We start from the raw sequence: 27,778 nt of genomic DNA, 5'->3' as shown, positions 1-27,778 counted from the left end.
CCCGCCGCCCAGCCCGGCCCCGCCGAGCGCTCGCCCCGCCGCGCCCGGGTCCCGACTTCCCCTCCGGCCCGGCCCGCAGAGCCCGCGCGCCCCCCGGCCGGCAGCCGCTCGGCCCCGCCGCGCTCGCAGAGGCCGCCATGCGGCCCGCGCGCTGGCTCGCGCTGGGCAGCCTCCTCGCCCTGGCCGCGCTGCTGGAAGGCCGGCTGGTGGGCGAGGAGGAAGCCGGTTTCGGCGAATGTGACCGCTTCTTCTACGCCGGGACCCCGCCAGCGGGGCTGGCGGCCGAGGCCCACGTGAAGATCTGTCAGCGCTCCGCGGGTGCGGAGCGCTTCGCCACCCTGTACAGCAGCCGGGACCGCATCCCCGTGTACTCGGCGTTCCGCGCGGCGCGCCCCGCGGCTGGCGGCGCGGAGCCCCGCTGGCTGGTGGAGCCGCAGGTGAGCGAGCTGTGCCCGAGCCCGGGCGCGGGGCTGGCCCCCGAGGGCGCTTTGCAGCCGCGGCGAGGGCGAGCGCGCGGGCGGGGGCGCGGGCGGGGATGGGCGGCCCCGCGTCTTCGCGGCTAGGTCAGGAACCCCGGGTTTCCGAGCCTCCTCGCCGCACCCCACCCCCACCCCCACGCCACAGCAAGAGCCTGGCGATCCGCGAGCCTCCGGAGAAGCCGCGCCGCCGCCCTCGTCCACCCCGAGGCCCCCAGTGGGAAGTGGTTCTCCCCTACAGTTCGGGGTAGACATCTGCAGTGTCTCATTCATTTCCTGACCAGTGAGGAGCGTGAGACTGACCATTTCGGATCAGCCGAAAGCCTCGGCTGGGAGCTCCCAGGCCTTGGCGCAGGTCGTTGCCACAGTTCTTTGGGCCTGGGTAGGTGGGTGGGCATTTTCATGCCCATTTTGCAGAAGAGGAGATCAAGGCCCAGGGAGTGAAGAGACTTGTGGAAGTCTGTCCAGCCGGGAAGATGGGGCAGGTGTTCACTGCCCTTTCTATTATGGAAAAGCTTCTCTTTTGCAGAGGCCACCTGGGCCTAAAAACCCCTTGTGCACACGACATTGAGTACATTCGGTCTGAAGTTGCGTTGAGTTAGGACCATAAAGGCACATATTTGTAGAAATGCAATGGGAGAGTTACAAATCGTAGGGAAACTGTCCAACTATTGGGAAGGGCAGACAAGTTTTACCTGACTCTTCCTAGCTACGTTATCAGACCACGTGGAAATCATGTCATGAGTGTTCTGTACTGTCGGGTGAGGGTGACTGAACACTGTAAAAGGTTCCCAGAGGCCCTGCTGAACTGCCTTGATACATCCTGCCCCAGGTCTGCCTAGCCACCCCCCTCCCTGCACACCCAGCCAGGCTCTCCTTTGGTCAGTTCTCACCGTCCTCCCACCTTGTCTCCTGCACCTGCCCCAGCTACCAAGACCACCCCCCCCCCCGCCCCCCAGCTGGGAGCAGAGCTACCCACTCAACCCACTCATTCCTGATAGTCACAGCTGGCCAAAACCACATGGGCGAACAGATTGGCTTTCAGGTGCTTCATTCAGAGCCCTGGGTTGTAATCCCTGCAATGTCATTCAGATATTTCTAGCTCTGAGAGCTTGGCCGGGTCTCATGCACTCTTGCACCTCAGTCTTCTTACCTTCCTCTCCGTGTCCATTCCATAGCCTATGATGTCAGGGCCTATGAGATCAGGCATTGGAAAAAACCTTTCTCAGTTGTACACACCTAAGATATATATTGATCTAAACTTAGTTTGCCCTCAGCTGCACCCCCTCGAGCTCTCTGCATATCCCCCAGATCATTATGCATCACGATTGTGCCCCTGTCAAGAAACAGATGATCTAGTCCTTTCTCCTTGAGGGTCTTGTGGAGAGCTTAAAGAGACCATACACATGGCGAGGAGGACACAGGGAGGCACGCTAAACAAATTTGAGTTCAATTCAGAGCACATTTAGTCATCAGTCACCTGCTGGGTGCCAGGCTCTCAGGGTACCAGGAGAACAGAGGATGCCCCTTGAGCTGTAAGGTTTCCTAGCGTGCAGGTGAAGAATCAGCTGATGAGAGCTGGACTGCGTGGGTTCGAGAATCAGCTCCTCTCAGCTAGCTGTAAACTTGGCCAGGTTATTTTAGAGCTAATGACGGGGTGGTGTTGAGGATTAAATGAGTTACTATATAAAGTTCCCTAAGAGATGCCTGGCATATAAGTACCAGCTGTTTTTAGGACATAAGCGAAACCCATAAAGGTAAACAAAATCCTACTAGATTTCACCTGTCTCCAGGGTGATAGGGGAAAGCCTTAGGGTCAGCGTGACATTGGTGCTGTGCCTGGAAGGATGAGGCAGAGTTCAGAAGAGAGACAGAAAGGAGGAGGAATATCAAGAGTGAGAGTGGCGGCTTCAGGGGTTAGTGCGTGGGGAGGGGTTGGGATTACTACACTAGTAGAAGTACGCAGGTGCCAGTCTGCTCAAGTGTTCAGAGTAAAGGGGAATAATGGAAGGGAGAGGTCGGGTGTGAAGGAGTGATTAAGGAAGGTGTAGTGAGGCAGAGCCATTTATGCAGTTACAGAAGGAGTCACAAAGGAGCAGGTTTCGTGGGCAGAACTGAGTCATCCAGGCGGTGGAGCCCCCGGGGCAGGAAATGAGGAAGGGGATGGGAGAGGAGGGGGGAAATTGTTCCAAATGGCATCTCGAAGCGTTGAGATGAACAGTGGTTTGGAAACAGTACAGGAGGCTGGAGGTCCCAGCCGGGGAGCTCAGAAAGGTGGCAGTGGCTGATGTTTTCCCCTGCAAGATGGGCTTGGGTCCCCTTCCCACCCGGCCTCGGTGAAGTGGGCCAGGAGCCAGAGGGCATGAGGAAGCAGGGAAGGAAGGAGGGAGGGAGGAGGAGCTGCAGGCGGCTCGGGGACACACTGCGGCAGACCTGACTGCTGCCTGCTCCCGGAGGCCTGCCTCCCCGCCCGGGTCCCGGCTGCAGAACCATGCTCAGGGCTCACTGTGGGCCTCTGGCTGCTTCAGAGCACTTGGTAATGCTGAGTTGCTCTGTGCCCACATCACCTTTTTATGAGGTCAGCTTTACCAAGAGCAGACTGGCAAGGGAGAGGCAGGAGGCCAAAGGAGCGCGGTGCTTGCCTTGGGTAATGAGTCAGTCAGGGCGGCCCTGGCCCCGAGGCTCCCAAAGCCCAATTCAGCACCTTTCATAGCTGTCCTGCAGTTTCCCTTGGGAAAAACAAGCTCCTAACTTGAAGATCATAGAAACTTGGGCACTCTTGTGCTTAAAACCTTCAAGGTGTTGGCTGCCCTGCACCTACAGGACAAAGTTCATTCTGCAGGATGCAGTTTTACAAGGCCGTCCGTGCCCTGGCTCCTATCTCCGGCTCCAGCCTTGTTCTCACTCCTCCCCACCCTCACATTCTATGTTCTAGTATTATCCAGCCGCCTGGCCTGCCTCTCATAAAACTGTACTGTCTGTACTTCTGCTTCTGTACTGTTTGTCACTTCTGCTCATTCCTTTTTTTTTAATTTTTAAATTTATTCATTTTTGAGAGAGAGAGAGCGTACGTGAGCATGAGCAGGGGAGGGGCAGAGAGAGAGAGAGAGAGAGAGAGAGAGAGAATCCCAAGCAGGCTCTGCCCTGAGCCTGACATGAGGCTCCAACTCATGAACCATGAGATCATGACCTGAGCTGAAATCGACAGTCAGATGCTTAAGGGGAGCCTGGGTGGCTCAGTTGGTTAAGCGCCGACTACAGCTCAGTTTGTGCGTTCACAGCTCACAGTTTGTGCGTTCGAGCCCCGCGATGGGCTCTGTGCTGACAGTTCAGAGCCTGGAGCCTGCTTCGGATTCTGTGTCTCCCTCTCTCTCTGCCCCGACCCCACTCACGCTCTGTCTCTCTCTCTCTCAAAAATAAATAAACGTTAAAAAAAAAAAAAAAAGCACTTAAATGACTGAGGCACCCACAGACCCCATGCTCCTTTCCTGTGCCCAGAATCCTTTCTTTACTACCCCCATCTGGCCCCTCACTTCTTCCTCTCCTCCGTCCTTTAAGACTTCTCAGGTGTCATCTCTTCCAGAAAGAATTGTCCACCTGATTTTGGTCCATTGCTCGGTGCTCCAATAATTTCTGTCTTTTTTGTACTTCCCACATTGTTTTAGAATTGCCTACTTATGTGTCTGTCTCAGTGGCCCTTGAGAAGTGAATGCTGCACCCTTATTCATCATGCTTATGTTCCTAAGTGCCTGGGACACAGACAGTCTTAATAAGTGTTGAATAAAATAATTCACTGTTAGGCTCAATCAGGCAGCAGTCAGGGAGACGCTCTGCTTGAGCCTTCTTGGGGGGACATGTACGGCTTCAGAGGCTTGCCCCATAGCTGGCCAGCAGCCGCTAATACAAACATGTCCATAAGGAGAGCTGGAACCCTCTTCTAAGTCCACCCCATTAGTCCTTGCTCTGGCCTTTGGAACGCAAATGACTTGGATCTCTTGTCTAGACAACAGCTCCTTGGTGTCGGATATAGGATCCCCATATCCGCCCACACTGGAAGAATTTAAATGGGATCTTCTGAGGCACAGAAGGAGAACTTTAAAAGGAAGCCGAGAAAACAGAGAGTTGTTGTAGGTTTTATGTGGAATGTGGTTTAAATTGAGAATGGGGGAAAAGGCAAAAAAGAGATGAGAAAATCCCATTAGCGTGATGAGGATGGTTTGGAAGGCTTCCAGTCAAGACCCCAGAGACTTGAGAACTGGGTTCTGGTATGGTACCAGGAGCCTCACACCTTTTAGTCTCTCAATTCCTTGCCATTTAATGGAAGACATTTTGGATAAGGTATCGGTGATGCCTTTCAAGCACATTGTCAATTCATGCTGGAGACCGACATTTAAGATCCTACCAGTTTTTAAACATGAATACTGAATGGATCTGGCTTTATATTCAGCTTACACTTTTTTAATCGTACAAAAATACTCTGATGTCATTGTCTTCGTTGGAGAGATGAAGAGAGGTTAATTGATGTGCCCAATGTCACACAGTTTGGATTTGAACTCATGACCCTTTGCTCTTAGTTCAATGCTCTTTCGGTACGTCGTGGAGATCCTTTGACTTCACAGTGAATCCACTGCGTTAATGGTCATGGGGCTTTCCTCCTCCTCTTTTATATGGGGATCTTCATTTCTACTCTATTTCTCTTTCCCAATGGTCGTAGGACCAGTGGGAGCACATATTTGGCCGCATAAATGTTGCTTAGATGTCGGTGGCTCTGGAGTGAAGGGTATGTTTTGGTGAACTACACAAGCGTTTTCCTAAAGGGTCCGATAAGGTCATATTTCAAATCTTAGTAAATGTGAACAGTCATCACAACTTAGAATCTTGATTAAGTTCTGGACCTTTCATTTCTAACAGTGGCTGCTTGCCTACACACCCTGAAACTCTTAGACACATTCTTTATTGTAATATCAGTCTTTTTTTTTTCATTATGTCAGAGAACAGGTACATAGAAGACATCATACACTTAAATCCCTGTACAGCAAACAGGACAATTCCGATACTACTTTCTAGTTAAGAGACTTGAATTCAGACCCCTGCTCTGCCACTTATAAGCTATGGGACCTTAAATTCTCCAGTCCTGTTTTTCTGATCTGTACGTTAAAGGCAATGATAGTGTTTTTCATAGAGTGGTTGTGACAAATGCACAAGGTAACACACACAGACATGTAGCACGGTACCCAGAGTACGGTAAGGTCTTAGTAAGTATTAGTGTGTATACTTTATTAAGTTCTTACTCTAATTGGTGTTATTAATTGAAAAACTTCATTTGTGTAAGCTCTGTGCCCAACCTGAGGCTTGAACTCACAACCCTGAGATCGAATCACATGCTCTGCCAACTGAGCCCGCCCCCTTTTTTATTACTGTTTTTGAGAGAGGGAGAGTGCAAGCAGGGGAGAGGCAAAAGAAGGGGGGAGAGAGAGAGAAAGAGAAAGAAAGAGAGAGGAAGGAAGGGTGGAAGGATGGCTATCCCAAGCAGGCTCCGTGCCCAGGGCGGAGCCCGTCGTGGGGCTCAATCTCACGACTGTGAGATCATGACCTGAGCTGAAGTTAAGTGTCAGATGCTTCACCGACAGCCACCTAGGTGCCCCTATTACATTTTTAAGATTATTTTCTTAAGGAAGCTCTACACCCAGTGTGGGGCTTGAACCCACGCCTCTGAGATCCTCCCTGTCCAGAGTAACCAAGAGGTGTGTTGTCACAAAACAAACAGTGAGCAATCGCATTGCAATCTATTGTGCTGAGCCCGGGTGAGAAGTCTGGGAAGCGCCTACTCAGAGGGATGCTTCCCAAGTCAGTCACTCGCGATGTCTTCCTTACCGGGGCGCAGATAGCAAAAGCCAGAGTCACACAGGCTACCTTGCCTTGCATTTTTTTCCTTTTCTGGGTTTTTCCTCATCTTTGAATTCAGCGTTCCCGTCTGACTTGTGGTCATCCTCAGGGGCAAGTTAAGGTACTTGCCCTACATTGGCGGAACATTTCAGGGGTATTTTGTCCTCAAACAGCCCAGTGGACACCGTTCGTCAAGTGTTCACACTTAAATCTGGATAGGTCAGAAAGGAGCTATCATTTACTGATCCCTTACCGTGTACAAGCCGCTAGATGCAGAGCCTGGATTAGAGTTTATGGCTGTCGGATTCCCAAGCTCTTACTACCCTTTCCACTCTGTTGTACCGTCTCCCAAATCCAGCGTTTGTATTTTCTCTCCAGATTCCGAATGGACTGACTGGGGCTGTTCCTTTACTGAATTCATCTAGCTCTCCGGATGCTTTGTGGCTTTGCTTCTAATGGACCATTCTGAAAATCCCTGTGTCAGCCTGTCAGTAGCTCAGTTATTAGCTCCTGGTGATTCAATGGATCGTTCCTTGACTAAGGATTGTATTCTTTGGGTTTCGAACGTCTCTTCCTTTTAACCGTCAGTGAAACTTTTAAAGTACAAGTGAGAATATGAGAAAAGAGATCCTCCCATTTGCCAGTGGTTTTGCTTCCTGTGATCTGGCCGTGCTCTTGGAAATCACTGTTAGTTCAAGAATGGTTTCCCCTTCAAGGTGTAGATCATGTCTCCTGGGTGGCCACGTACCCTTTTGATTCTGTAGAACTTGACATCTGATGGCAGCAATGATCTGTTGCCTGCTGATATATCTGGCCACTGAAAGGAAGGAAAAGTAAAAAAGAAACGACTCATGGGGCGAACCAAAAATAGAAGCACCATTAGTATTCCAGCCATGCTTCTATTGACCCAGTGCCGGACAGAAGTGTGGCTCAATCAAAAGAGGTCAGGCTGAGGACATTCTATACTTCCAGTCAAAAGGAAAAATATGGTACATTTCATTTTGGAGAGTAAACAGATGGCTGACATAGTATTTGAAAATATAAGGTAAATTGCATGTTCCAGTTGACTTGTACCTTAATTTTAGGGATGATTGGTCTTGAGTTTTGATTGATTTTCAGTTGGCAGGGACACCTAATGCTTTAACAAAGCCCTGGGCCCTTTGTCACTTAATTCACTAAATCGACAAATATTTATTCGAGCATCTGCTATGTGTGAGGCACTCTTCTAGGCCCTGGGCATAGAGCAGTGAATCAAACAGACAAAAATACCTTCTCTCATGGAGCTTAATATCTACTGGAGAGCACAGGTGATTATAAAATAAATAAATAAAAGACAGGGCATGTTAAATAGTGAAAGGGCGAAGAAAAATAAAGCAAGGCGGGAGGATTTGACCTATCCGGGAAAAGGTGAAGTTTTTAAAGGGCTTTCAGGGGAGACATCACTGCGGAGGTGACTTTGTATACACACCTGAAGGAAGTGACAAAGCCCGTCATGCAGGTATCTGGGGAAAGGATGTTCCAGGCAGAGAACAGTAAGTACAAAGGCCCTGAGGCAAGAGTGTTCCTCACGTTTGAGAAAGAGGCCAATGTGTCGAGAGAAGGAGAAATGAGGAGGGTAGCAGGAGATGAGGTCAGAGAGGTGGTGTGGGAGATAGCAGATCACTTCGGGCCTTCTGGGCTATTTGTAAGAAACGTGCCTTTGGTTTCTTAGTGAGATGGGATGAGATGGGATACCATGGTGCCCACTTTGAGTGGAGGGTTTTATTTATTTATTTATTTATTTATTTATTTATTTAAAAAAAATATTTTTTCAATGTTTTTTATTTATTTTTGGGGACAGAGAGAAACAGAGCATGAACAGGGGAGGGGCAGAGAGAGAGGGAGAAACAGAATCGGAAACAGGCTCCAGGCTCTGAGCCATCAGCCCAGAGCCTGACACGGGGCTCGAACTCCCGGACCGCGAGATCGTGACCTGGCTGAAGTCGGACGCTTAACCGACTGCGCCACCCAGGCGCCCCTGAGCGGAGGGTTTTTGACGTGCTCTGACTTACATTTTAATAGGGTCATTTTGGCTGCTGCATTGAGAACAGACCGTAAGGGTTCAAAGGCAGAGCAGAGAGACTAGCTAGGTGGTTTCAATAATCTGGCAAGAGATGGTGGTGGCTTGGACCACTTGGGCTGGCATTCTTTCTAGCTCAGAGTATATTTTAAAGGAAGAGCCGAGCGCAAGAGAAAGGGAGGAGTCACAGATAACCCCCAGGACTTTGGCCAGAACAACTGGAAGAATGGAGGTGCCTGTGAATAAGGTGAGGATACTAAGGGAGGAGCTGGTGTGTTAGATGTGCTAAGGGTGAGATGTCTTTGGGTGTTGAGGAGAGCTAGAACTCTGAGTACTTTATCACACAGGGCACTTTTCTAGGTGTGTTTTCACACGTAATCTCACTTAATCTGAGGATCCAAAGCAGGTGCTGTGCTAACAGCACAGAGCCCGACGCGGGGCTCAAACTCACGAACCGCGAGCTCACGACCTGAGCTTAACTGAGCTTAACGCTTAACTGACTGAGCCACCCAGGCGCCCCCCCCCCGCCCCGCCCCCATCAGGATTTTTTACAACAGAGCATGTTCCCAGCCCCACTGCCACGTGCCAATGAACATCAGTGCCCGCAGCCTCCAGGAGCACCCTCGTGCCTATAGCCACGGCAGGTCCCAGGATCTGTAAGTGCCTCATTGGGTTGAGGGCGCTGTTGCCTCCTTTTGCAGTCTTGCTCCGTTCTAATCCGTCCTGGGCATTCCTATGGCCGTTATGCAAGCAGACATTCTCTATAAGGTGATTCCCCAGTGGATCACCTAAAAACTCCTTCAAGCCACAAGGATCGTCCGAGTCTCGGTGAGCGTGGCCAGGATAAGGGCGGGGTCTTGGGTCTTGTCAGGGCGTGGAGCTGTTGGCTGCTGGAGGTGGGCTGGGTGCCACGCATGAGCCTGACAGCCCAGCTCCTGACCAGGTGCCAGTTGCCTGAGGGAAAAGGTGCCAGCAAATTACACCCTCCAGAGCCCCACCTCTGGAACAGAGAGAGAGAACCCACTCATCCATCCGTCGGTCCTAGCGAGTGCGAGAATCCCTCCGGTGCACTCAACCTGCCTCCCCAGAGAAGGAAAGCCAGGCTGAGCCCAGCACATTCTGAAACTGCATAGCCCAGTAATGTATTACACCCTGCTTTGGGACCAGGAGAGGGACTTTGCTCCAACTCAGCACACCCCACCTCTTTAAAAGTACAGAAATTCCTTTTTTGCCTTTAGGACTGTTGGTAAACTGGAGTCCTTCCCCTGTGCAAGTTCTCACCTTTGCCCTTACGTCCTAGGTAACCTGGTTTTAATGCAGCTTGGCCAACGAGCCTTCCCGCTGTGTCTGGGCAATGGCAGCATTGGTTTCCGGAAGTCCCCTTGTCCTAACATTCATAACTGAGGGAAGAAGCCAACCCGTATCACATCAGCTTTTTGAGTGGATTGGCCAGGGTGCATGATAGAACTGGGCCATGTAAGGAAATGGCCACTGTTGATGTTTCTGAAAGACTGGGCATCCATTGTAGTCTCCAGATACATGGAAGCTGGGGAAGGGAAAGCCGGGTTTGTGAACCTTGGTACGCCTTTACTTGTTCTGGAGCGTCTCCACTGTATCTGGAGCCGTGGCACCCATGACGACAGAGGCCTCCTTCGTGGCCAAGCACACCGTTTGGTGTGGTTGGTGACCTTGCTCTTGTACCTCAGCCGGACAGACCTCGCTCCTGTGACCCCTGCCTTCTGCACTTTGGAGGCCCAAGTCTGCTCACCTTCCTCTAGGGCTCTGCAAAGCAGCTTCCCCATTGGTTAACCCTTTCTACCCACATCTCTGAATTTACTGCACTCAGAAGCCAGAGAAATACTCTCAAATCATTAATCCCATCGTGCCTCCAACAGCCTCAGCGGAAACTCTCCAAGGCTCCGCATTTCTCCTCAGATAAAGATAAGGCCTTATCGTGGTCTCCGGAGTCAGCACGCGCGTGGCTCCCGTTCCCCGCCCGGCCTTATCTGGTGTCACACACATTGCCAGGCCTTTACTTCTAGCCACTTTGGCTTACTTCTGTGGGGTGTGGTGCTGCTGTTTTTTCACGCCCATCATAGGGCCTCCGTACCCGCTGTTTTGGTTTTGTTTTTCGTCTTCTGGGATATTCCCAAACAGGTCAGCTGCCCAGAATACTCTCTAGTAGTACCAAACATACCTTTCTTTGCTAGCGTGTCACAGTTGCACAGTTATTTGCGGAACTAACTGAGCGCCACCCAGCTAGACTCTAAGGTCTGTGAGGGCAGGGTACAGGGCTATTGTTGCTGTCAAATCGTCGCCCTCTAACGCAGGGACCGGGAAACCGTTGCTATAAATGGCCAAATAGTAAATACGTCAGGCTTTGTTAGCCGTGTAGTCTCTGATGCACCGATTCAGCTGGGCTGTTACAGCACAAAGACAGCCACAGACAATACATACATGAACGAGCACGGCTGTGTTCCAAGGGAACTTTATTTATGAAAACTGGTGGTGGGCTGGATTTGGCTCACAGGCTGTAGTTTGCCAGCCCCACGGTCTAGCCCAGTGCCAGCACTTGGGCGGTAATTAAGGAGTGTCGCTGAATGCTGAGCGCTTTGCGAATATGGATTGAACAGCAACAGTGAAATTCGAACGCTGGGCGGGCCGTCCTATTCCTATTATAGCCCGGCAGCCCGAGATACATCTCAGCTGTGTGTGGTGATGGCCCCTATTTGTCATGTTAAGGGTTTTTAGGATTATAAACATAACATACGCTTATGGTAAAAATATTTTTCGAACATTCTAGAAGTATATAAGGAAAAGGGTCTCATTTCACGCAGATAACGAACTAATCTTTACAATTTGCATGTGTGTGTGCTAACATTCCAGAGATTTCTGTTACACATAGAGACGCATGGAGGCACTCCTACTCTTTATTCTAGTCAACAAGGTTCAGGGCCCTTTTGGACTCTAGCACGCCCCTCAAACAACCATCATACCCATGGAGTGGGAGAGTGGAGGGGCTCTGGATGAGTGAATTTGCACATACACAAAAATAATTTATTGCATTTAGAAATAGAAGGCCTGGGGCACCTGGTTGGCGCAGTTGGTTAAGCGTCCGACTTCAGCCAGGTCACGATCTCACGGTCCGGGAGTTCAAGCCCCGCGTCAGGCTCTGGGCTGATGGCTCGGAGCCTGGAGCCTGTTTCCGATTCTGTTTCTCCCTCTCTCTCTGCCCCTCCCCTGTTCATGCTCTGTTTCTCTCTGTCCCAAAAATAAATAAACGTTGAAAAAAAAAATTAAAAAAAAAAAAAAAGAAATAGAAGGCCTGGGGCCTCCACATGCAAAGTCTATTTCTTTCAAGTCGGCATCCAGGTAACTCACGGACAGCCTGAAATAATCTTACCTTCTTCTCCCTTCCTGTGCTCCTGAGCAGTGGTGATCCTTCTCTTAGAGGAGACTTGCTGGCCTGCCCAAAGTCACAAGGCAAGGAAGTGACAGAGCTGACAGCTCTCCTCATGTCTAACCTGGTGTTCTGTCGCTCAGCCATGCTGCCGTGTAGTCTCACATTGAAAGGAACTCGAAGAAGAGCGATGTTCATAAAACCCAGGAGGAAAGGTCCAACACATGGAAATGATCTTGCCCGAGAGCAGATTTACTAGCCTTAAATCATATTTATTACACAGCGTTGAGAAGCACATGCTGTCTCTTTTGTCCTTAAAACACAAGGATAAGATTTAATAGTTTGAGGAGGGTTTAGGTTGGATGCAAATAAGCCATTTCCTGACAGCGAGAGTTATGACACCGTGGGGAAGGGTCCAAGGGCTGTGAAGTCCTCTTCTCTAGTGATCTTTAAAGTGAAGGGTGGATTTTGCCAGTTGGCTTTGGAGAAAGGCTATTTTTTATCGCTGTAATCTCTTTTTTTTTTTTTTTGCTAAAATTTATTTTTTGGGGGACGGGGGTAAAGGGCAGAGAGAGAGGGAGACAGAGGATCTGAAGCAGGTTCTGTGCTGACAGCAGAGTCCAATGTGGGGCTCGAACTCATGAACCTCAAGCCCATGACCTGGGCTGAAGATGGACGCCCAACTGAGCCCCTCTTATAGCCGTAATCTTGCTTGGAGACAGGCTTTGAGTCTTTCCCGGTTTTCTGAGGAGGGTGACTCTGAAATTGGTTGACAGTGGTGATATCTCAGCCTCAGTTCCATGCCTGAGTGGCTCACTGACCAGGCCCATTACTGTTGCTTTTGCTGCTCTCAGTATTAGGTACCGTTCTGCTCCCCTGTTCTTGCCACAGGCCAGTGCTTGAGTTTTTCCTCTCTTCTTGTACGTAATAAATGTGGTCACATCCAGTCAGACAGAGACAAGAGTTTATCACACATTTGTTCTCTGACAGCGAATTGGGGCTTAAGAGGTAGGCATGGAATTACAGGGGTTTTTGGTGATTGAAACAAGCCCACGCCGTTTCTTATCTGCTCATTCACTTACTCATTCCTGATCAGCGGGTCTAGAATTTTAGCACTGCAGAGTATGAGTAGTCAGGTACCCAGCTCCTGGTTGACTCTTTGATTAGTGTTGTCATTCTCTTTTTTTTTTTTTTTAATTTTTTTAACGTTTATTTATTTTTGAGACAGAGAGAGACAGAGCATGAACGGGGGAGGGGCAGAGAGAAAGGGAGACACAGAATCGGAAGCAGGCTCCAGGCTCTGAGCCATCAGCCCAGAGCCCGACGCGGGGCTCGAACCCATGGACCGCGAGATCGTGACCTGAGCTGAAGTCGGACGCTTAACCGACTGAGCCACCCAGGCGCCCCGGTGTCGTCATTCTCTTCCACGCCAAAACCATTTATTCAATTACCAGTACTAAGCCACGAACTAGGAATCTAAGATGTGGTCATGGAACAAGCCCCAGCCCCTTTCCGCAGGTAACTTGTTACTTCAGGTAGGAAGGCAGATCGTGACCCCAGCTTAATTCTCTCCTAGTAGACTGTTAGCCCTGAAGGGCAAAGACTGAGCGAGCATACAGAGTGGTTCAGAAAATGGGTCTTAGTGGGAGACAAAATTGGGCTGTGTCCCAGCTCTGTCATTTATCAGCTGTGTGACCTTGGAAATGTTACTGAATCTCAGGGAGTTCAAGTTCAGTCCCTATCTGTGGCACGGGGCTAATTGTCCCAATTCCATGGGGGAGTGACGAAGATTCAGTGTGACAGTGTGTACAAAGGCCACTCTGCATTGTGTCCAAGCCCTCACTACATATACGTTAAGCATGTTGAATGAACAAGTCACCTTTGCTTCCCAGACCATGCCTGCCTTGGAGACAACCAGGATGAGGCTGACCATACTCCTAGGTTTGACCCAGTATTATTTCTGAAATGGTTTCCTGGCCTGTGATGGGAAAGTGAGAGGTCAGACTCCTAAGGTGGCCAAATGGAAGAGGAAGATAGGTCGGGCCAAGCAGCAGATGCAATAAAACCAACAAAACTGGGGCTTTGTCAGTGTTGTACCCACCGTCGGTAAAAAGAAGGGTCCAAAGGTCAACTCTAAAGTCCTTTGTAATCCTGGATTTCTCTAATAAAATACGAGCTGGCCAAAAACAAAAACCAAAAATCCATACTCCTGCTCCAATGCTACCTTTCTTGTGACTGGTCTCAGCCTTTTCTGTGGCTCCTATGCTGTCCTCCATGTTACTTAGCCCATTGATGCATTCTTTCTTGAAGAATTTAGTAGAAGTTCCTTCTCTCTGGTCTGTAGGGTGCCCCCTCTGGTCTGTTCCGAGACTTCTGGAACCAGGACAGCCTTGTCTCTTTCCTTCGTTCCTGAGATTTAATCCAGGTGTCTGGGAAGTTCCATGTCTGTAAGGTTCTTGCCCCAATTCCCACAGGGGGCTTGCTGGGTTCTCCTGATGCTTCGGGCTAGTTGGTACATGAATCATAAACTTACTCAAGCTTATTCAGGTGAAGGGTAGGGCTGTTGTAACAGATGACTGATAGATTCACAGACATAGCAACGGAGGTACACACAGGCCTCAAAGGAACCAGAGCTCAGAAACTTCTAGAAACCAAATGGTCCCACAGACTTTAGGGTCTTTATCCTACTCTCCTCTTTTAACTAGTTTTCCTGCTTTCCCATGGGTCAGCCTGACTACCAACTCTAAACTGCATGTAGCAGCCTTCATACTCTAATTGTTGTCTGTCTCTGAGTTTCTTGGATTATGTTGGATTAAAAACCTAAGAGAGCCATCTGATTGGTTGCTGGCCAGATTGGCCATCCCTTGGTTGTGACTGGCAAGGGGGTGAGGAGGAGGAGGTCATGTGGTAAGAAATGCTGTTTTTAGAGATAGTATCTGAAATACTCAGTTAATTTAGAAACAGAAGTTGACTATGGCATGTTGACGAGGGCTGATACACCTGGTGGTTGCGGGAGCCTGGTTTGGGCGGCCATATTAGATTACTCGAGGGACCTTCACTACTCAACAGAACTGGTTCTGTGTACCAACTGTGTGTGTAATTCATGCCACAGAGGCCCTGAGGTGGAATTGATCCTCCCAGGACTGGGTGAGCTGTGATCTTGGGAAAGCACTCACAGAGGCTGTCTCAACCCAGGGTCCTGGCAGGAAACAGATGGAACGCTCAAAGTAGTTTAACCGACAGAATTGAATGAAGAAACGATTTACAGAGAACTAAGGGAGTCAACGAGACGGGGTAAAGCGCCTGGGGCCTAGCCGTTGCAGGGACCTGTGACCATCCCAAGCCCGTGGGGTCAGGCGGGAGCCTGGTGAGAGCCATGACTGCCCAGAAACTCAGCCAGAGCCACAGCTGCAGCAGCCAGATGCAGGGGGAGCCAAGGAATACATACTCTGGTCTCTCTCTTCCCACCCTTCTGTTGGCTGCTCCAGGCAGAAGCCAGAGGGCATGAGAGCTCAGATGATGTGAGCCAGCCTCCTGGGGCACAGAGCAGGGCAGAGAGGAGTGGAGAAAGGATCAGGGAGGCCAAAAGACACCCCCGGCATGGGGGCTGTGAGGCTGGGGCTGGGCCTGAGCGCCCAGGAGGAGTTCAAGCAGTAGAGAGGAGTGGTGAGGCACCCCCACCACTGAAGTCATGGGTGCTCATACAGGGGGAAGCAGGGAAACACTCACGTTACATCCATATAACTGACGTTGTTGGGAACGGATTGGCCTGTTTTGGCTGAATGAAAGGGAAGATTTGAGAGAAGAGATTGGAGGGGGTGGGGAGGCCTTCTGAATATACCTGTTTGCCATTTAACCAGGCAATATAGGATACTGTTGAAGATGTTAGAATAGTGAGATCTGCTCAAAAGAGTGTAAGTAGCAAAAAAAGGACTTCTTATTCTGTGGATGGATAAGGTAGGAAATCCACGTTTACACATTTTGATGATCAGAATATTCACTGCTCCAACAGGTGGAGGATTTAAATGGCCCTATAATACTTTATTCTCTCCCTTGGTATTGTCATCATAGCTCTTGCAATTTGTGAATAATACTCTCACAAACCGCAAGGATCATGTGGATCTTTTTTTATTTTAATTTTTTTTAATGTTTTATTTATTTTTGAGAACAAGAGAGACAGAGCACGAGCGGGGGAGGGGCAGAGAGAGAGGGAGACACAGAAACCCCAAGCAGGCTCCAGGCTCTGAGCTGTCAGCACAGAGCCCGACACTGGGCTCGAACTCACAGACCGCAAGATCATGACCTGAGCCGAAGTCAGACACTTAACCGATTGAGCCACCCAGGCGCCCGTCATGTGAATCTTTAAGCCCAGCGAGGCACTACCCAACGGTGACTTAAACATTTGTTTTTTGGGGTTCATGGACCCCCTGCATCAGCATCACCTGGGGTGGTGGTTAAAAATGCACTTCTGAACCTCACTCCAGTCCTGCTGAATATACCTCTGGTGTGAAACACAAGAATCTGCATTTTTAACAGGGACCAAGGTGCTTCTAACACAAACTAAATTCTGAAAACTACTGATTTAAGGAGACAACACTCATTTCTTGTAGTGGCTATCTGGGCAGGAGTGAATGCCACCAGGGACCCATATGATGAATGAGAATCTGATAAAGATCTAGCCCAGCGGGTTCTCAATTTAGAATCATCTGGAGAACTTTAAAAACATCCTAGATGCCCAGCCCTCTCGCTACTCCAGAATTCTCATTTAATTGGTCTGGGGCGAGGCCTGGACATATTTTATGTAAAACTTCCAGGTGATTCTGACAGGCAGCCAGACCCAAGAACCTCTAATCTTGTCTGAACTCAGAAGGTGGAAAAAGTTAGAAACGGAAGAAATGTCTCAACAGACTTTTTGGAATTCCGTACCCCACGGTCAAGTGCTAAGAATAATTGCTCTGGAAAAGAAAGCAGAGAACAGAGTGGAAAACAGGCTGCAGTGAGTAATGAGGAAGGAAACCAAAGAAGACCAGGGATGATGTAACCTGAGAAGGTACTGCAGTTCTGGAAAGGTCTTAAAGGACTCGGGCACTTTTGTAGACTCCCAGCAGGAGTTTGAAAGTTGGAGTTAGGCATGAGAAGGAGGAGCCAGAGGAGTCCCACGGGAGCTTGTCTGTCCCTGAGGCCACCCATGGGCCTCCCCTCAGGCGTCCTTTGCTGGCCCGGCTGTGTATTGCCAGTTTAGGGTTGGTGCATTTTTTGATCCCCCCCCTTTTTTTTTCATTTTTTTAAATTTTCAAGAAAAGGTTGAAATGGAAGTGGAACATCCTTTGATTCTTTCTTTTCCATCATCTTCTGACTTGGGGGGAGAGAACCCTTCACGCAGCTTATCTTTGTACCTCCATACCCTGGACATGGGCTGAACACCTACTGTGTGCACAGCACCAGAAGAGCTGGAAGGCCTGCTCCTCCCCAGGCAGGAAGGTGTGTGAGCAGCCATGGGGGCCCAGAGGAAGGGTGATTCACAGGGAGGAAGGCGGAGGGCACCCCAAGGCCTGCCTGAGTGCAAAAGGGCTGGTCAGGAAATGAAAAGCCCTGTGTTTCTCTTTCAAAAGGAAAAAAAAAAAAAAAAAAAAAGAAAAAAATCCTAGTAGGTCTTCTAAAGCTGTTTCTGTTCCCAAGGGGATAGAGAATTTTTTGGATGCCAAATAGGGAGGATTTTTTTTTCTTCTTAAATGGGTGGGCCGGAACTGTTTATTCCCTTCCTGAGAGCTGAAAGGTCTTACGGTTTGTCCTTCCTCAAACGCCCCTCATTTGCTATGGAGGCTTCACCAGCCTCCTGCTACTTTTCTGAAAGGCAGCTCTTTCCTCGAGCTGCATATTTTCCATGGCAAGTACATTGTCTCAGACTTCACCCAAGGCCTCAGATCTAGTTCATTCTGATGCGCGTGACTGTGCAGAGGCCCTGTTTGCGCATCCAGCTCCAGGTCTGATAAGATCATCCAATGTCACCGCTGTCAGCTGCACTCATGTTCCTTGTAAGGAGGGGCCCTCTTACCCACTTCGTGGTGGGCAGCAGGATGATAGCATCTTTTTAATGTCCCTGTGTGTGTGTGTGCGTGTGTGTATGTGTGTGTGTATCATAGTTCAGCGCAGAGGCAAAATCTGAATACCAGCTGTTCTGCTCATTCAATTACTTAACTCTTGTTGAAAATAAAACAACTCCCAAAAGAACAGCCTGTTTGTCCCCACAGAGTAGGTAGGCGCTCACGGGGGGGTCTCTCCTGATCACAGGATCTTATCTGAATCAGCCCAGCCAAGGGCTTATCTAGCCTCAGGCTAAGATTCTCCAGGGGGAGGAAACACCACCCCTTTCCGAATCATCACAAAGTTCCAGAACCGTTTTGATGATCCTTCTAGATGACCACCTTTTCCATGCGGCGGATCGTGGAGCAGAACCAGAGGACGAGCTGACCTCTCTGGAGCCTCTCTTTCTCATCTGCAAATTGCAAGAGATGATGTGCATCAGAAGATTGTTGTAGAGGTCAAATGAGGTCACTCTTGCAACAACTGCCGGTCACTCCCCGATGGCAAAGGGCCGCTGTGCTGGCTGCAGGAGCACAGAGGTGATCAGGCACTGTCTCGTACCCTTCAATAGAGTGAGATGGAGAAACATAGTTTCAGTGCCTGCCAGCTGTCCCCCCACGTTGTCTCTGCTTGCCTAAATCGACCATCCACTTGTGTCCCGTCCCCCTCAGCCACACCTGGCTGCCACTCCCCAGCCTCCCCGGTCCACGTCCCCTGAGCCCATCTTGCTCGTCACCTGCGCTCGCACCCACTCAAGTCTCTCCATCAGCAGTGCCAGTGGCTGCCACCTGCCGCCCTCTTGTCCCTGCCCACCTGGACTCTGAGGTGCTTCAATTCTGTTTGCAGTGCCAAGGCCACCCCACTTCAATCCCACCAGTTCTTTCTCTGCACCTGTCCCTGACCTGTGGGTCACGGCTGTGCACAAAAGCAGTATAAAAACTGTAACTCTGGCCTAAGCACAGCTGGTCTGTCCCCATCCTGGTTGGCTTCCATGGAGCCTTCACTTCTTTCCAGCGTCTTTCCTGCCCTCTCTCATGAATTCCCTGCCACGGTGACCACCACAGGCTGGCAGACCTTCCCTGCCCTCCTGACGCTCTGCCTCCATATCCCCACTTACGGCAGAGAACTGACCCATACCAATTCCCCATGTCCCCTCCCCTTCCCGCCATGTTCTCAGGAGAGGTCCCTTCACCCCCGGCTGACTCTTCTCCATGTGCTCCCAGTATCATTCCCTTTGCTGTCCCATCCCCCTGTGGCATTGGTGTCCTCACCACCAGAATACTAATAAGCAACACCCACCAAGAACCTAAAATACGCAGAGTCTCCATTATGCTTTATGCAGACGAAGTACAAGAGATGGTCCTGGGGGCACCTGGGCTACTCAGTTGATTGAGCATCCGACTCAGGTCATGATATAACGGTTCATGGGATCGAGCCCCGCATCAGGCTCTGTGCTGATGGCGTGGAGTCTGCTTGGGATTCTCTCTCTCCCTCTCCCTCGGTCCCTCCCCTGGTTTCTCTCTCCCTCTCTCTCAAAATAAATAAACTTGAAGAGAGATGATCCCAGTGTTCGTGCTCCTTACAGTCTGTAAAAATATATGAAACAAATGCCCAAGAGCCTGTTCTCCTGCATATGCAGACACCGCCCCCTCTCCAATCCCAGTATCTTCTTCTGTTGGATCCATTGTGTGTGTGCTCTTTAAAAGTAATCTTGGTGACTAGTGATGAGCTTCTCCCACATTCCCATCCTCCCCACCTGGGCATCCCAGCCCTCTTGCAAAGCGTCCATGCCGCTGTGCTTCTGGGACATTCTGGGACCCTGTGCACACTCTCAGGGCTGCAGCCACTCTCTTGCCCCATGGCACAGCCCCCTGACTGGTCTTGGAGGTCTTGACCGGGACCCTCACTGACCTCCTGGTCTTCTGGCCCTGTGGGACCCTGTGTCTCGTCAACACCCTTGTGCAGGCTTGCTGCTGGGAAGGGGGTTAAGGGAACTCCCCCGTACCTGCCAGGCCTCTGAACTGTTGCAGAGAAGGTGCTTGTGAACTTGGTATGATTGCAACCTTGGAGGAATTGAGAAGAGAGAGAAAGAGGAAGGGGGAAGGATGGGGGCAGAGTACGGCTGCCGAGCCTCCATGTTTGTTGTTCTCCTGCAGACTGTTGTCACTGTCGACAAATAGCTCTTCTTCCCCCCTCAGTGACAGACTCCCCTGTGGCAAATCTGTACCAGGTGACTCATGTCCCTGATGTTTGCATGGACCTCGCAGCCCAGAAACCCTCAGGGACCGGGGCTCTGCTCAGTGACACTGTGCCCCTGAGATAGATGCCTTTAAGCCCCCAAGTGCTCCCTTGCACAGATACCTGAGCAGCCCCACCCTCCCAATGCCCCTTTCCCTCGGTGGTGTGTGGGGGCTGGAAGACCATCTTTGCTTATCTCCGTGACCTGCTCCTCAGCAAAGGGCCTGCTCGTCCCCTGCCTTTTCCTGAAGCTTCTCAAACAAGTGGTCTGCAGCCCGCTCTCGCCCTGTCCAGTCACCTCCACCACCTGTCTTTCTTCCCCAGTCCTCTGTGGACATCGCCCTTTGAAGTCTCACTAAGGATTCTGGAATCATCGAAGGCCTTGATTTTCGTCCCCATCCTTCCATTTCCCCTCTGGCAGGTGCCACACTGTTGATCTTCTGTAGCCAAAGCTTTCTCCTTCCTTGACTCTTGATGTGACACTAGATGACTGATTCTCCTGCGGCTCCATCTGTGTTTCCCAGTTGTCTCTTGTCCTCTGCCTGTCCTCCAGCATGGCCGCCCTGCGGCTCTCCTGTTCCCTTCCTTACCCAGAGGCATGGACTGCTGCTGGCGCGGAGCTGGGGTTTTGGAGTCTGAGAAGCTGGGTGTAAGCCTTGGCCCTGCCACTTACATATTGGATGACCTTGTACCTGCTGCTTAACTTTTCGTGTTCCTGCGAGTAAAATGAAGATGATGATAACACCTCGCTGGGAGGGTTATGTGAGGAGTCAACGCAGCAGCTCAGTGCTTTCCAAAGTGTAGTCATTGGCAAACCTGCTTTACAATTTTGGCCACATCGAGGTAATGGGGATCCTATCAGGATTAAAAAAGACGCTTCGTACTGGGCCCCTGGGTGGCTCAGTGGGTTGAGCGTCCCACTTCGGCTCAGGTCATGATCTCACAGTTCGTGAGTTCGAGTCCCATGTCAGGCTCTGTGCTGACAGCTCGGAGCCTGGAGCCTGCTTTGCATTCTGTCTCTCTCTCTCTCTCTCTCTCTCTGCTCTTTCCCTGCTCACACACTGTCTCTCTCTCAAAAATAAATAAGGACTTAAAAAAAAATTTAAACGATGCTTTGTATGGAGCTTTCCACGGTGCCTGGTATGCAGTGAGCATTCACTAGGTGGTAGTGATAATTATCCTGTGATGAGTTATCTGTATATCAGACCATTTATAATCTGCTTCCTGCCACCGGTTCCAGTCCATCCTTTCACTTTTCCTTAGAATCCGATTCTCACCGGCTGCTGGTCTCTGCCCTGACGCCTTGGTGTAGAAGTCTTGTTAAGCCTTGCTGACCTTTCTGTTTCTCTGAATTTATCCAAGTCTTGCACATCCTCCTAATACCACCTCAGCTTCTGCCTTCTTCAGGAAGAAGTCATCGTTGACTGCATTCATTGTGCCCTTCCTTCCTTTCAAATTGGTCTGTTCTTTTTCTTCATAGCATGTATTTGGCATTTAACATAAACCACACTGCACTGTTGTTTTTCTCTTGGTTTCCTATTTCACTTTGCACCTATGTCTTGTTTTCCTAAGTAGATGGTGAATTTCTTAATGTGAAGGCCTGTTTCGAGGCAAATAAGGCAGTGATTAAGGACACCAGCCATGAGGCTGGATTTTCTGCATTCACATGGTAATGCCGCCACTCACGGTGTGGCCTTGAGTAAGCTTCTTAATCTTGATGTGCCTCAGTTTCTTCATCTGTCAAAAGGTGATCATGGTACCTAGTTTTTTTGTAAGTTTAAATGAGTGAGTACTTAGCATAGCCACTCACTGATGTAATAACATGTAAAGTTCTTTGAATTGTGCCATGTTGGGCTCATTAAGTGTTGATGGCCGTGGTGGTGGTTTCTGTTACCAGTCCTAACGCTTCCTTCTATAGTACTGGTCCCACATAATATACGCTTAATAAATATTACTGAATGGATGAATATTTCCCCTCCGATGCTCCTCTGCAATTTTCTATCAGTCTATTTTTCTTACATGCATGTTGGCAAGAAAATTGAAACTCTCCTGTCATTTAATTCCAACACACACACACACAAAAATCCCATGGGTTTTAAGAGCTTTTACTGTCTGGCATAAAGTCCAACTCATTGAGAGAAACATTTTTTTTTTCCTTGTACTAAATTTGAAAAAGGAATTTATTATAAGATTATTTATGGGGCAGGATGCTGGTGGAGGGGGAGAGTTCATTTTTCTAAAACCTCTTAACATGTGATTAGGAAAAAAATTTTCCACTAAACACAGGAACTATATCAAATGACGTGGGTGGCCCAGGGGGACCAGGTCAGCTGGGAGGTGGATTACAGAGAGAGCTTTGTACCTGCTCCTCCATCCACAGGTTCCACTGGGAAACCAAAGAGTAAGATGAAGTGGTGCGTGCAAAAGGACAAGTGTCACCCAGAAATGTAATCTGAAATCACCTCTTACATCATAGGCGTATTTTTGTCTTCAGCGAGCAGTGTTGTCAGTAATTTATAATCATGGCAATAACCAGATCATTAAACTATGCAGAGAGTGTGGAAAAATACATCTGCCCTTTGCATGACAGCGCGTCAAAGAATATATTAGACTTTCTCAATCAAATACTCTTACTATTTCTAGGACGGTTTTCCATACCGAGTTAGGTATTTTAATTCCATATACACTGACATTCCTTCACAAAGTGGAGCCTCCCAAGACATGCTTGTTCTGCAGAGTTAAGCAAGCATGGAGATGCTGGGAAGCTGTTTTGCTGCCTTTACTCGATAGAGTTTCAGATGATGCTGTAACAGAGGACATTAAAATACTCGTCACCTTGGGATCAGAAGAGTTTTGTCATAGGTTAAAAAAATGGTTTTAAGACAAGACATAGGAATCATAATGGGGATTTCTGTCAGTGGAGGTCAGCTAGCAGACTACCATAAGACCCTGGGATTTAATGTTTTATAAATGGTATGGTAAAGTGACTTCATAATGTAATACCCAATGTGTGGGGGGGGGGGGGGGCGCATGCGCAAGCACAGGCATGTGCGGGTGCGTGGGTATGCGTGTGAGAAGGTGTTATCACAGAGCAGTTCTACCCAGGTGGAGTGTACGCAGGACAGAAAACAGGAAACAGTCTAGTTAGAAGCCACTTTCAAACACCAGTGTCAAGGGATATTAGGATGAAGCGTGTGCGCACCAGAGGACCAAGCGCTCCCGAACCCCAGGGCGAGGAGGGCTCGTGCCGTAGGGACTCTAGAGCCTTGGCGGAAGGGTTCGAGCGCACCGTCTCCGCTGTGAACAGCACGCATCTCAGTCCTTGCTCTCTTCTTTCAGATTGACGATCCCGCCAGCAACCTGGAGGAGGGGACTGATGAGACTGATGCCATCGCCTCCGTGAACAACCTGGGGGGCAGGCAGGCCCTGAGTGCAGATTACGTGGATTCTGATTACCAAAGAGGACAGCTGTTCCCGTTCTCCCTTGGCAGTGATTTCCACGTGGCCACGTTCGCTCTCACAAATGCAGCTCCGATGACCCCGTCCTTCCGGGAGCGGTGGTACATGAATCTCAACAGCCTAATGGACCGCGCCCTGGGCCCTCAGTGTGGCGGTGGGGAAGACCTGTATATCCTCACGGGTGCTGTGCCCTCAGACCGCAGAGTTCATGGCAAAGTGACCGTCCCTGCGTTTGTTTGGCTGGCAGCCTGTTGTGCTGTCCCTGGCAGCGGCTGGGCCATGGGCTTTGTCAAGCACACCCGGGACGGTGAGGTCATAGAGGACGTGATGGTGAAAGAATTGGAGAAACTGCTTCCGTTTAACCCTCAGCTCTTCCGGGACAACTGTGGCGAAACCGAGCAAGACACGGAGAGAATGAAAAAAATCCTGGAAGTGGTTAACCAGGTCCAGGACGAAGAGCGAGCGGTGCAATCGGAAGAGGGCGCTAGTGCCCGCTCTAGCACAAAGAGCGCGAGATCTGCTCTGTTACCCCCAGAGGCCTCTGAGGAGAGGAGTAGCTTTTGGGGCAAGTTTATGGGCCTGCTCGTGACCCCCGTCATCAAGCTTTTCCAGTTACTTTATTATCTTGCAGTGGGGATCCTGAAGAACATTATGTACCTCCTGTGGTTTGTTACCAAGCAAGTGATTAATGGCATAGAAAATTGCCTTTACCGCCTGGGTTCGGCCACCATCTCCTACTTCTTGGCCATTGGGGAAGAGCTGGCCAGCATTCCCTGGAAGGTACTCAAAGTCATGGTCAAAATCATCAGGGCCGTTCTGCGGATCCTTTGTTGCCTGCTCAAGGCCGTTTGCCGCGTCCTGGGCATTCCCGTCCGAGTCCTTGTGGATGTGGCCGCTTTCCCTGTGCACACCATAGGCGCCGTTCCGATTGTGTGCAGGGACATTGCAGTGGGCCTCGGTGGCACTATCTCTTTGCTCTTTGACGCCGCTTTTGGTACTATGGGTGGCCTATTCCAGGTTTTTTTTTAGTATTTGCAAGAGGATTGGCTATAAGGTTACTTTTGACAATTCTGGGGAGTTCTAGAACTCAAAAAAAAACCAGTCATGTCCAGTTACGGTGAATTTGATTTTTTTTTTTTTTTTTTAAGTAGAGAAAGCTGGAATATTTTGTCTTTGCAATGGGTTTCTGTTCACTGTCAATTACCACTCTATTTTGAGCGTTGGTAGGGGTATTTGCATGTTTTTGCAAAGGAAGATGGTATAATTTAGACTTGACCTAAGGGAAAGGTTGAGGCTGGGATTATGTGTAGGACATCTGTGTGGTGTGGGCAGACTTCCAAAGCATTAGAATCTTTATTCACTCTGCTATGGGTGGACCACCGGAGATTCTCTGCTGTTCATTTGTGATAACTAAGAATTACAGAGGAGGGAAGAATTAGAAGGCAACTTGAATCCAAAGAGTTTTGAAGCAAAGGAGAAAGGAATCTTGTTTCCGTTCTTCTCTGAGACTTGAGGGCAAACCGCTAGAGATTCTGTGGATTGATTTCGTTTTCATTTGCTTCTCTTTCTCTCCAACTCAGCTGACCTCGGGAATGTGCAGACATGGTCCCCTGCTGAAATCACTTTCTTAGGGATAAAGAATTTGCCCTATCCCTCAGCTTTCCATGGCTTCCAAGGACCCGTAAGGTTGTTTGTGTTTGTTTGTTTTTTCTTCCAAAGATGAATTTTGCTGCATTTTTCTTTTAGGTAACGATAAGCATGTTATGTTAAATGTGGCATAACAGAGTTTGAATGTAAGGGCGAAATTTTTTCGCCCTTTGAACAGTGTAGTACAGTCCTCTCAGGTGTGAAGAAGAGAATGCAAGGGTCGGAGCCCTGCTCTGAGTAGGTGCCACAGGTCTGAGAACATCCTTAGCCAAGCTTGGATTAACTTGGTGTAGATTAAATTTCTGGCTGACAAGAATGGGCCCAAAGACTGACATGTTAAGCTAATTTGAAAATCTGTATTCCTTAATATTCTAGATCAGGCTTTGTTATATATCAGGCAAGTACCCTGTTACCATAAAGCACTCAGACCTCTGTCCTTAAATGATTGTTTTGGTTGAAGTGTATATAAAAGAGCCACAAAAGAAAAACTATTCTAGCTATAATTCCATATCCGTATATATCTAAGTTTATATACATATAAACTTGAATAAGAATCACTATGTCTTAGGAAATAATTTTTTAGTGTGTTTGAGGCTAGAAAAGTCTCCCATTAATGCAAGTTTGGTTTGAGAGCTAATCCCTATTTTTTTTTTTTTTTTATCAAGCACTTGTCATTTTAAATCATGCCCTGAAAGAGAAAGCAGTATCTTCCAAACTTTGCTCTGCCTTCCACAGCTGAGCTGGAATCATCTGGATTTTTCTGAACGTTCTAAAGAGTTGCCGTGAGGTAGAAAGGGGCCAAGTGCAAAATGCTGATCTTGGGAGTGCAGGGTACCATTCACCTGAAAGTTAGTTGCAAACACCTGGGATCCAGAAAGGCAACAAGGAGAGAATAATGGGCTAGCTATCTGCAGCTGGTCAGTAGACAAGAAATGTGAGTGTAGTGACTTACATTTTGCCGAAAAATAATTGAATTGCACCCAGTAGAAGCGTAGCTCTCCTGACCAGTTGGCGGTACAATGTTGGGGATTACAAACACCGGACTAGTCCATGATAGGGGGATATTCGCTAGATTTATCCAAGAATCTTGAGCAGTAGTTTACCAACACTTCTGTTCGTGAATGTGAACATCTGTAGTTGGGCTTCCCTTCATTTCAGCAGCGTGGAGGTGCACGCCTTGGTAGTAAGGGGTGGGGGTTTGCCTTGGTACTAAGGGGTCAAGAATCCTGCTGGCAGAAGGGAAGGGAATCTACGAAGTAACAAGAGAGATGGTCTGGCCAAACCCCGAACTGATGAAGAAACCCAGGCACAGGGAGGGGCCAGGTTTGCCTTTAGTTTCTTTGCTAGCTGATGAGAGACCAGGAGCCAAGGTCTTTTGTACCTGTCCTGCCACACCTGGGATGTCAGATAATGTGTGCGTGTGTGTTACTACTCAGCTGCTTCCTTGGACCATTGGCAGGGCTTTCTCCGTCATCCATCAAACAGAGTCTAGGCCCTGACTCATCAACGGGATTCAGCCTAGGTGATGAAATGATTAGCCGTCCATGCACAGCCTCATGCTTACTGCCTCCCGCAGAATCTGTATTCCCTCACAGTATATATTTGCATACCGACGAGGCCCAAAGGGGGCATCCGTGGCAGCTTGAGCCTCTTGGCACCATGCAAGGAACAGGGCATCCAAACTGCTTCTTGAGAGCCATTTGGAAATGGCTTCTTTCTCATCTGTAGTTGTTTAGTGTCTTATTTATTTATTCTTGTGTGGCCTTTTGTGAAATCTGGGAATGAATAATAAAGCAAAATATATCCTTAAGGTTAGGTGGCCGAGACCCTCCACTCTGGATCGCGAGGGTTGGCTGTGCCTCTCGTTTACCAGAGCTGGCTCTAGCAGGTGGTTGGACTGCTGACCTTGCCAACCAAGCTACTTTGGGCTTTGAGATGAGAATTTGAGGTGTGAATCCGGATCGATGAACCCTGTCTCTGGCTTGAAGACTTTTCTGTGGCTCTGTTATTTTCTCAGGCCCACGAGAGGTCAGCCAACTCTTCCTCATTATGGAGCTAATTTTCTAGTCTGTGGATCAGCCACACCTTTGGACACTCCTGTTTTCCATTGTGCCTTTTGAATGTTGGCTTCTCACTCACCATCAGCACTTCCACCTCAATGCAGACTAGCGAGTTGGGAGAAGGAACTAGAATGAAGCACTCGTCATTCAGTCAGCCGTTCATCTGTCAAACATGCATTTTTGAACATCGAGGTTGCAGAGTTGCAGAGATCAGCGATACACGGATCCCATCTTGGAGGAGTTCAGGAATCTAGTGGAGGAGAACACACGGTACAATGGATAACCTGTAACATATCATGGCTGGTGCTGCAGTGAACGTGCCCCCTGAAGCACAGGAAGAAAGCCCACAAAACCATGGAAATTAGGGAAGCCTTTCTGGAGAGTGTGACAAAAGCCAATTGGACATTTTCAAGCTATGTACAATGCTGTGCACCTTGCAATGCTCAATAAAGTAATTACTGACAACTCA

The 27,778-nt window shown here is 49.2% G+C and overlaps 1 protein-coding gene and 1 long non-coding RNA gene across 2 annotated transcripts; one reads left to right on the top strand and one right to left on the bottom strand.

Moving 5' to 3' along the window:
• Positions 1-27,778, top strand: ENDOD1 (endonuclease domain containing 1). Its single transcript, XM_043579899.1, has 2 exons — positions 1-437; positions 23,483-27,778. The coding sequence occupies exons 1-2, from the start codon at positions 138-140 to the stop codon at positions 24,629-24,631; spliced, it is 1,449 nt and encodes a 482-aa protein (XP_043435834.1). The 5' UTR covers positions 1-137; the 3' UTR covers positions 24,632-27,778.
• On the bottom strand, positions 22,787-23,545 carry LOC122483193. The gene is made up of 2 exons (XR_006297326.1): positions 23,346-23,545; positions 22,787-22,947 (listed from the first exon to the last, which is right to left on the bottom strand). It is a non-coding gene; the product is annotated as an uncharacterized LOC122483193 (long non-coding RNA).

Source organism: Prionailurus bengalensis, chromosome D1 (genome assembly GCF_016509475.1).
Source record: "Prionailurus bengalensis isolate Pbe53 chromosome D1, Fcat_Pben_1.1_paternal_pri, whole genome shotgun sequence".
Classification (NCBI taxonomy): Eukaryota; Metazoa; Chordata; class Mammalia; order Carnivora; family Felidae; genus Prionailurus; species Prionailurus bengalensis.
This window is presented reverse-complemented; position numbering and strand designations above follow the sequence as displayed.